General features: G+C 39.8%; 1 protein-coding gene across 6 annotated transcripts in view; it reads right to left on the minus strand.

The window, feature by feature from the left end:
• The window catches only part of tcf4 (transcription factor 4), a 120,824-nt gene extending 110,509 nt beyond the window's left edge, over nt 1–10,315 (minus strand). Inside the window, exons 1-8 of one of the 6 annotated variants that reach the window (XM_088281008.1) lie at nt 9,937–10,153; nt 9,525–9,709; nt 6,881–7,213; nt 6,073–6,107; nt 3,312–4,007; nt 3,105–3,196; nt 2,778–2,816; nt 370–442 (exon numbers count right to left, since the gene is read on the minus strand). In XM_088281008.1, the coding sequence (XP_088137134.1) occupies nt 370–442; nt 2,778–2,816; nt 3,105–3,176 (184 nt within the window). In that variant the 5' untranslated portion in view covers nt 3,177–3,196; nt 3,312–4,007; nt 6,073–6,107; ... (1 more) ...; nt 9,525–9,709; nt 9,937–10,153. Of the gene's footprint in view, nt 1–369; nt 443–2,777; nt 2,817–3,104; nt 4,008–6,072; nt 6,108–6,880; nt 7,214–9,524; nt 9,710–9,936 lie in introns of all 6 variants that reach the window. The other 5 variants (XM_088281004.1, XM_088281006.1, XM_088281003.1 and 2 more) reach the window with 5 other exon arrangements.
• Nucleotides 10,316–10,535: the final 220 nt, after the last annotated feature.

A 10,535-nucleotide genomic window follows, 5' to 3' on the forward strand; every position in this document is an offset into this window, starting at 1 on the left:
TTTTAAGAAATACTTCAGTATGACGCAGTCCATCACCACAATTAAATATATTGTTACATTAATATCTCAGATCTTGTATCGGATCGAATCAGATTGTGCACGAGACCCCAAGTTGTAGCAGCAAACTTCCACGACTGGAACCATATACATATTTCTTTCAGGAATATAAAGTATAATTCCACACAGCAAACTAGAAGTCTGAGCAAATACAACACAAGCCAACTACCCCACAAAAAAAAAAAATGTGCGTGGTTCCCCACAGAGCAGTAGCAGAGCAGCAATGAACAGGTGTATGGGAGCATTTCAAATTGAGAGAACGACATACAGCTCAGTAAAACCAAAAAAAAAAAAAGAAGAAAGCTGACGTACTTGAGCCGGCGAAATGTCCACTCCCCAGGGAGGTCGGTCCATTCTTTCCACTGCTAACAGGAGGGGAAAACATCTAGAAGACAAATAGAGCGCACATTACCTCCAAGAGCACAGACAGAAGCACCAAATAAGAGCACACCAAAAAAAAAGAAAATGACTGCAGCTACATATGAAAAGCTTCATTCCAATACACCAGGGATACATTTGGCTGGGAAATAGTGCCGCAAGAAGTATATCACCTCTTGCCTCAAATGTAAAGGTGGCATCTGCTTTTCAAGAAGCATTCACCTCAAAAAAAAAAAAAAAAAAAAAAAAACAAGGACTGAATTACAAGGGGTACACGTGCACAATTGGAACAGATCAGCACCCTACTTGTCTGTTCTTAAAACTCCAACTTGAAATTCTACAGTTCCGTATCAGTTTTTCTCCGAGTGGTTTTATTTCTGAATAGCCAATTATCTTGCAAAACACAACTTGGGAATGAAACTCATCATATTGAGATAATATCAGACTTCATCTTTGAAAGTGACAACTACATGCAAGAAGTCACACTCGTGAATATGCTGCTTCACCATATTACAGATCGTGAAAAGTCATATTTTATTTTTTGGTGGAGCATCAGTGTGCACTTAATGGGTGTCAAACTTTCACATACAAGTATCTGCATTTTTTTTTAATTATTATTCATATTTATTTTATTTTATTTCTAACTTTATAATATAATATAATATAATATAATATAATATAATATAATATAATATAATATAATATAATATAATATATAATGTAATGTAATATAATAATAATATGATATTATATAATATAATATCATATTTTTATTATAAATTGAAAGTTCTCTAAAGTCATTGATAACAATTCAAATTGACGTCACTGTGCCTCCTGTTGGGCCTGAAATGTGCCCGATGGAGGTCACACAAGTGTTGGATGGTTTACAGAAGTGTGATGAATTGAGAGAATTTTCTACTTTTTTATCAATTGTTATCGGTCCAGTGGTGGGCGTTCACAGGCTTCCAAAAGCATAAATTAATCTTTGGCCTGCTTTAAATGGTAGGAGGAGACGCTCAGGCGGGCTTGCCGCTCTATTCGGGCAAATGTTTGTTTATTGAGATTTTCATATTTTTAACGAGTCCACATTGCGGAAAATGATGAAATGCAACATTTGAGTTTGTATCTTAATGTATCGGACAGAGGCCTTAAAGGTGTGTGTGCCGGTGTGTGTGGTGTTATTTTGCAGTTCTTTTTTTTTTTCCATGTAAAATGGACTGAAACATTTTAATGCACAAATTTATGAATACATCTAGCACGCTTATGTGTATTTGTTTACAATATTGTTCCGGAGAAAAGTCTTGAAATGGTATAATAATAACAATAAAGTTTTGATGCATATATGATTCTGTGAATATTCTATTTTATAATCCTTAACACAATATAATGCATGGCGATATATCTTGAAACGATTTCCCATTTTTTGTTTTTGTCTGTATAATTTATAATGCTTACTTTGCAAGCACTTCCCAATAACAGTCCCACAGGACACACACACAAAAATCTGTATTTGATATAGCCTCATTATAAAGTCTCTTAAAGACTCTTCAACTGGTTATCAAACATTGACAATAGTGCAGGTCAAAACGCCTGTTACATTTGATGTCTTTGAAACTAAAGATTGGCACCCCTGTCTTGTTTCTGTGAAACTCGGCTATTATAGTTGCATGAATATTCCTTCTGGGAATTATATCAACCTGTTTAACTGTAAGACAAGATATGTCAATGTGCACGTTATTGTCATATTGCATTTGCTTCTTTTTTTTTTAATTAATAAGTACTAACATGCCATTTTTGTCTTTTGTTGAAGGATTTCCTGGCATGCAGCACCACTCGCCTTTTTTTGCACTTTCTAATCTGACATATCTTCCTTTCATACGAGGATTAATGGGAGTCCGTTTATTCTTCCTCATTGAGGGCTGTATCTGTTTTCCTCCTCCTCACCCCCCCCCCTCCTCCTCTTGTGACCAAACTTGCTCCCAGAGGGAGGTAGAGGCACAGAAAACATGGCCGAGAGCATGGAACACTATTTCCTGTCCCTCAAGTTCACACCACAGTCTTTTATTCCAAGGGAATTGGGAGGGGGGGAATGGTGGGAGGGGGCTACATTTAAAACGGGATTAGTACTTTGCGCGTGTAACACTGAAAGCTGCACGAACGGGACATGTGCAACACGCAGGTTCATGCTGAAAGAGTTTTTTTTTTTTTAAACTATTCTGTCTACTGTGCTGTGCACGGTACATTGCAATTGAAAATTAAAGAGCATTTTTTTGTTGTTGTCAAGGGCAAAAGGCTACATAAAAAGTGGGGGGGGGAGAAGGACTTAAAATGAGATATACTACCATGGATGATGGGAACATTTTCAAATCGCTGTTTCGCATCTATAAGACAACAAAATTACCAATGCAGCATCAGAAATATCTACACACACACACACACAAACAAAATGAAATCACATAATATGCTCTCACTTTTCTTTTAACTTACTCTAAATAAACACACTTTGTCCAGTTAACGTTAAAGGAAATAGAAGCAGGTTATGCGCCGTGCAACTCATTCATTAAACATGTAAACTGCGAAAGCCTAACAGGACGTGCTTTATTTACTTGCAACCTTTTCCTATCATCACACTCATTTGTTTCAAATAAGAAGAAATGAAATGTTCTTACCGCGCTAAAATCCAGTAAGTCACTCAGTTCCTTGTCTGTGCCCAAAGCTGCCATCCGCTGTTGATGATGCATTTTAGCAAAATCACGCGGACCTACAACATGGAAACAAATGGGAGAAAGAGATGGACAGAGGAAGGAGACGGAGACAGACAGACAGACAGAACTGGAGTTGGATGGTGATGTAGATGAGGAGAGCGGAGGAAAGACCTCTTTCGCTTTTTTTTTTTTTTTTTTTTTTTACGCGCAGCTCCTCTCCGCTCCGGGTCTTTGCTTGCCACAGCCAAAATAAATCCAGTAAAAACAAGCTTAAAGCTTCGATCAACACGTCTAATTTCCTCTCATCCTCAGCGGGGTAGACAGCTCACAAGCGGGTTCCTGGTTTAAAGTCGCTGGACGAAAAAAAAAAAAAAAAAAGAAGTCGCAGAGAGGACTTGTGTTTTGGCGTGTGTGTGTTTTTTTTTTCTCTCTCGCCCTCTCCAGCCAAAGAAGTCCGAGTTCTTCGCGTCAAGACGCAGTTCGTCCGCCCCGGTTTGACTGTCAGCCTCAAACGATTATACGAATCAATAATAAAAATAAAAAAAACTAAAACACATTCGCAAGCTTGTCAGAGCTGACGCAAACCTCCGGAGAGATTCCGACTTTTCGCTCCGTGCGTGTGCATGCGAGTCAAGAGGAAGAGGACTGTGGAGGCAGCTTGGAAGAATCCGGGCGGAGTGTGCGCTTCTTGTGGCCGGGTGAGGGCTCCCTTCGCTCGGCTGCAGGTGCTGAAGATGCCCGGGCGCTCAGCACGGTCGCCGTGCGCGTGTGGCTGTGAAGCCTCGGTCGCTTTGATTCATGTGGTGGTGCGGCCACCTAGCTTACATCCTCGTCTAACACCATCGCGCCGTCGCAGGCGCCGACAGTCTGCAAGAGAAAGAAAGACAACAAGAAAGCCTCGTTTGCCACGTAAAATTTCACGAAAATTAGCCAGCCATGTTCAGCCCTTTTTGAGTTGCGAGATAAATTGACTCTACTTCCAACCTCCTGTATTATTTTTTTAAACTGTAGTTGGCCTGATTAAAATAAAACAGTGGATTCATTTTTATTTTAGGGTAAAATGCATTTTTTTCCCCATGCAACATATATTTTGCTCTTCTATATCTATGCCAATGATATCAGGGGTTCACAACCGAGGTCAGATGTGACCAGTAATATTTTTTTCCAGTAAAAAGACTAAGAATGCAAGGTCCACTATACAATTTAAAGTTTTGCCATTTCATATATATATATATATATATATATATATATATACATATGTATACACACGATTATATATATGATTTTTCAGGATTTTGTGTTTGCCCACAGCTCTCTATCTCACTATAGTTCCGCCCCTGTGAGGGACCAAAGTATGAGCAATTTGCAATAAACTAACAATTTTTAAAGCTGTTTCTACATTTTTACAACTTCACCAGGGTACCTTCAAGAGGATCTGTGTCACTGTTTTAGTTGTTAAAAGATTCTTTTCATTTTTGTAGTCCTACAAAAAAAAAAATGAAGAGAAGTTGAAGTCACAGTTGCCAAGGGCGTAGCACCCGTGGGTGATATGGTTGTCGCAAATCCTACGGTCTGATCAAGCCCCTCCTCCTTGATTAAAAGTAGCATTTGGCTTTAAATAAACTGCTTTAGTGAACCAACATAATTATTGGACTTCAAAAATGAAGCTAAAAAAAAAAAGAATGCGAAGTTTTTAAAATGGTAGAGTAACAATTCTTGGTAGACTGTAGGTTGAAGGTGGGAGGTGAAGAGGTGCAGTCACACCAACCTGGTCACCAACAGCCTGCAGGTAGAAAGTGACTGACCTATTTCCACAAATTACTCTCTGCATGAGCATGTTTTGTTTTTCCTACAGGAAATCATAAAATCGGCCCTCTCCCTTGTCAGGTGAAGGAGATGCACTTTTGCCTATAAACCAGCTTACAAATATATACATTGCTCACAAAGATTTCCAAAAATTAAAGTGGAAGCCAATCCTCCCCTACAACTGCAGAATACTGGAATTCTAATGTGAAACAGAACCCTAGCCATCTGGGAAGTGACCTGAAGCTGAAGCTTAAGCCGGACACAGATTCACATGGAGGAGCAACTGATTGTCTTCTATGCTTAGTATTAATTCACCCATTTCAATAGTCATTAGTATTTATTTCACACGTCGTTGATGGTGAAGTGGTACTTTTGGTCCCACTTTCAGTCGTAAATGTGAGAGTGAATGGTTTTCTGTCTCTATCCGGGCACTATAACTAACTGGCGACCAGAATTGTATTTTTAGTACTATGTTTGGGTGTCTGGAACAGATTAATTTGATTTACATCATTTCCAATGGGAAATATTGCTTTGGTTGTGGAAGGATGTGGTTAATCAGGCCTTCTTTCAATGGATTTATAAAAAATAAAAAACAAAAAAAACACTCCATGGTACAAAGCAAATTCATTGGATGCACTTAAAGCAGTGGTTCTTGACTTGGATCGAACCCGAGGGGTTTGGTGAGCGACTCTCAGTGCTTCGGCAGAGGTCAGGACAGTGTGCGTGTGTTCGTCCATCCGTAAAATGCCTTTTCACACTGCACTTAGCGGGGCGCAGTGCACTGTCATGACCGCATTCATCGAGAGCGTGACAACGAAACACTTGGTCAAGGTGGTCGTTTGACATTGTGCCACCGCGCCTCCAGTTGAAAAATGTTCAACTCAGACGTGGCTTGGCAGTGACGTCAATAGGCGCCGGATTGGCAGACTGATTTCAGCGTGCTCGCAATCGACCAATCAGAGGGGCATCCATGCTTGTTGCAATCTGTTGCGGCCGTTATACAATATATTATTTTAGAATAATAAATTGTGAGGTTTGGCAAATTTGGGAAATGGGCAATTGTGTTGCATTTCATTGCACGGTGACATGACATCACGCTGGGTGACAATATGAAACCCACGCATACCATTGTCCAGACTTTGCTTTCTATGGCTGGGGTCCCTGCACACACAAAAAAAAAAAAATTAGAAAAACAAGTGCACTGTGAAAAGGCCTTAACACTTGCGAACAACAATGTTGTCAACCTTTTCAGAACAACAACATTCTCAACATTTTGGTGTCACCAAATGTAAGAAAGCCCTTGAGATACTCATACCGTATGTTACGCAAGAAGACAAAATTGTTCATATATATATATATATATATATATATATATATATATATATATATATGTGTATGTATATATAACTCCACTATTCCTGGTGATGGTTTCCTGTAAAATCAAATAAAATGTCACTTGAACACTCATTGCTTCTATTCGGGCTCAATGTGTGAATAGGGCCAAGATGATATAACATGAAAACAATATAAGCTCGTTTAGTCTGTGTGCCACGTTAACCTTGACAAAGAACAGGAACAAACAGTTATGGTCTGACACAGAACAAAGTATGTCTGTCGCATCTGGGTCACAGCTGAGCAGCTGAAAAAAAAAAAAAAAAAAAAACATCCTTGAGAGAAGTAACCGTACGTATAAGAAAACGAGCACGAGAAGTGAGCGATCGTGGATTTCTCGTGATGTTCCCAACATCGGAAGCATCAGCTTTGTGAAAGAATGAAGTTACTCATTGCAAGTACGGAGATGCAAAATGAATTGTTCTTTTTTTTGTATTGTAACTTGCATGCTCATCTTATTGTTTGTGAGATCCCGTAAGAACAGGTGAGATCTGATTCTAGACCAGTGTTGGAGAGGCACATCCGGCGGCTGTCTCAAGTACCTGTTCCGGTGGCGCACGTCCTGCAGCCGTCTGCAGTCCCTGTTCCAGCGGTCCAAGTCCAGCGGCCGTCTGCAGCTTCAAGTTCCTGTTACGGCGGCGCACGACTTGCGGTACCCTCCGATTCGCCTCCGACGGGGCACATCCTACGGCCGCCATCACTGCCGGTCTGGCCTACGAAACAACCACCTAACTGGCCCAGTCAGGATCCGCTCGTCTGGTCTACTGGACAGCCACCGGACGGGCCCGATTCAATGGCCATGATCCTTAAACATTTCCTTGTCTGCACTCCTGCCTCGCTACCCTGCGTTTTGGTCCCCCAACTCCAGGCAAAACCTGACAGTATTAAAATACAAATCTACTGTCAGGTCCCGCAGACAGTTTTCCATTCATGTGACAAAAAGTTTTTGTTGTTGTTCGTTTTTAACCATAGAAAACGTGTCTCCTTTTGTGTGTTCTTTACATTTAGAGAACACATTCTGTGAATACCAAATTTTAATTTAGCAAAAATACGAAATTCAACAATGTCACAATTCAAGCATCGCACAATTTCAACTCGGACTGCACAGAATTCTCAGCACAGAAAAATTCTGTGGACAAGCTCCTGGTGGGAGAAGTCATGTCCACAAAAAAAAAAAAAAAAGTGTGGGAAGCTGGTACAGCTGTTTATTTCAACCACTGGGCCCTCACCATGCACTTCAGAATAAAATCTTACAAAAAAAAAAACACTTTGTGGTTTTCCAGTAGTTAGCCAACTCCAACATTATAAAAGGCCATGCTGTACTGTACCAAAAAAAAAAAAAAAATCAGACCACCGGCTACCACAGTTGAGAGAGAGAGAGAGAGAGCGAGAGAGCAAGAGAGAGGGAGAGAGAGAGAGAGAGAGCGAGCCCCTCCGCAGTCGCTAACAGTGTGTTTTTGCCAAACACCTGTGTAATCGTACAGCTGTGGAGAATGCTGGGAAAGGACCGGGGGAACTGAACACCGCACAACTAATACCCTTTGATTCCACCCGGATCACCGAGTGTGCATAAGTGCGTGGGTGTGTATGTGTGTATAAGTCTGTGTTAAGTTCATGAGTGTGTACAAGTATGAGTCGTTTTGGAGAGAGAGCAAAGAGTTGATGAGTGTTGGACTCAATTTAGGCGTGTGTGCACGTGCATGTGTGTGTGAGCATTTGTGTTTTGGTGTTTGTGTGAACATATTTGTGTATCAGTCCCCCAGTATCAGCATTCTGGAACATTCCTCTATCCTCCCTCCACAGCTGAACTCATCAAGCCCCCCCCCCTTTCTAAAAACACTCAGACCGTGCCGCACAAACGAAGAATGAGCTGTAACATTCAACAGTCTTATTCAAAACCTGTCAGGGTTTATTCACCATTCTAAACACGCATAGATTTTTGTTTACAGAGAGGGTATGATGGAAAAACTTCCTTGTTGTCATTTTACATACATATGTATAAACTTGTCATCACTGTAAATTTGGCATTTCCTTCAAAGATATATATCGGCAATCTCGATATATTATAAAGAGAAACATTTCGTTTTGGTTCGATTTGATACATTGGCATCTTTTCAATGAAAAACGATTTTAGAAATCAAATGTGATTTTGTTACGTCTCGAGTAATAATATTTTGGAACGGGCATGGTATACAGGAAGGGATTTGTGATGTCGCGCTGTGTGTTCTCTGTTTCTGTCGGGCAAATGTTAATTCACCGCTCAAATGTTTTTGGGTGTTTTTTTTTTTTTTTTGGGGGGGGGGCAGTTTTGTGGAATTATTTATGAAACTCCCATTTTATACACTCTCATTTCAGGAAAATCGGCATTTCAAAGGCCAGTCCAGTCAGAGGCACTACAAGCACTGCTGATTTAATATTAATGCTTCCTCAGTCCAGTTACAGTAAATACCAAGAGCCTGAAACTGAACATTTTAAGTGGAGTTAAGTGCAGGTGTACTTTGACGTGCCAATTAGGCCTGCGGCTTATTTTCATCATCTGTCATTGCTCACCAGCTTTATTCATCATAATCATTATCAACAATCACATCACAGTTTCATTGTAATACTTTGTACAAAGTCATTTTTATAATCACCATTTAGGTCTATCAGGTTTTCCAGCAGGCCTCTGAATTTCAACATCTCCGAGTAGTCTTCAATGTCAATGTGATCCGCGAAATTCAAATTAATGAAATCATTGACCTCCTCATTGCCTTTATTTATGCGGTATCTGCATAACTATTACAGCATCGTTGTTATCTCTGTCATCATCATCATCTCAATGTTCATTTGTTGTCATGGCGATCACTATCTTTCGTATCCTCCTTCAGCGATCAGCCTCATTTTCACCAGTATCACACCCAAATGATCAGCAGTCATCATCATCATCATCTTGTTAGGATTCATAATTATCTTTGGTATCATCATCACCATCTTCAGAAGTTGCACGACCTCCCTCAACTATATTTGTAAAATCACCAGTGGAAAAAAATATGTTGAGTATGATCTTGAAATAGTATGCTTGCCTACGACATCCGCTTTGTCTGCTGAGTCCACTCTAATAATGATGAACTCGGCAAATAAAATACCGAAAATGCTATTTAACCCAAAGAACGGTTGACTATTTTTACCTCCTTTTGATTCATTTACCTCAAATGTAGGTCGCTGTGTTCGGCTTCAACTTCTGCTGACTGGGCGAGGAGCTCACGAGAGCAGTAACTCGGCTGCAATCAGATTAACACCAAAGCTAGTGAGTCTTAATGTGAAGCACGTGTAGCGTGGTGCAGGAAGACTTGTCTTTCTCAATCTGTCGCTACGTATTTCATTTTGGGTTTCTGAAAGACAAAATATTAACATTTATTCTCAACGTTCGCTTGACACTGCTGTTTCCACCATATGTGGAGCTCTTCTTCGCACAAGAATGCTAGACTAATATAAACCTTTTAACCAGTATTACAACCAATGCAACGCATCCGTAAACTTAGACATATATTCAATGCAAACATATTTCACATAAGTAGCATATACGCTAGTTTAGCAGCATTGTAAAAGACGCTCTCACCATTTCGACGGCAACTCCTCCCTCTATTTCAATCTCAAAGTTACGTCTCGAACGAATAACGTCGATGAACACTCTTCACGTCAATATATAACACTCACTATCAATAAAAACCTTCAAACATCAAGATATAGTATTGTGACTCCATTGTCTTACCTGAAACACAAAATATTAACATTATTTCTCAACGTTCGCTCGACAGAGCTGTATCGCCTTACGTGTAGCTCTTCTTCGAATTAGAATGCGAGACTCCCCCTTGGTCATACGCGCAAAGCAGCGAACGCTGACCTCTAGTGGTCAGAGTTAGTTATTGCAAGTAAAATACCATCATTTCCCACGTTACGCTCTACAAATAAACCATAACATAAAATGACCACCCTCTTAACACGGGCATGACTAGGAATCAATATAAAATATCTGTGGAAACAATATAATTGTAAATATAATAATTTTGAATATAAATGTATGCCACACATGACAACAAATGTATCAATAGAGACTAAAGACTAAAATTTACAACAAAAACTCTCCCTGTAAAATTTACACTGAATTTCTCAGTTGAAAATACTTTATTATTTGTTTTTCAAGTAAATATCACTCAG

The sequence above is a fragment of the Idiotropiscis lumnitzeri genome, chromosome 18 (genome assembly GCF_059441095.1).
Source record: "Idiotropiscis lumnitzeri isolate Australia: NSW breed Sydney's pygmy pipehorse chromosome 18, RoL_Ilum_1.0, whole genome shotgun sequence".
Taxonomy (NCBI): domain Eukaryota; kingdom Metazoa; phylum Chordata; class Actinopteri; order Syngnathiformes; family Syngnathidae; genus Idiotropiscis; species Idiotropiscis lumnitzeri.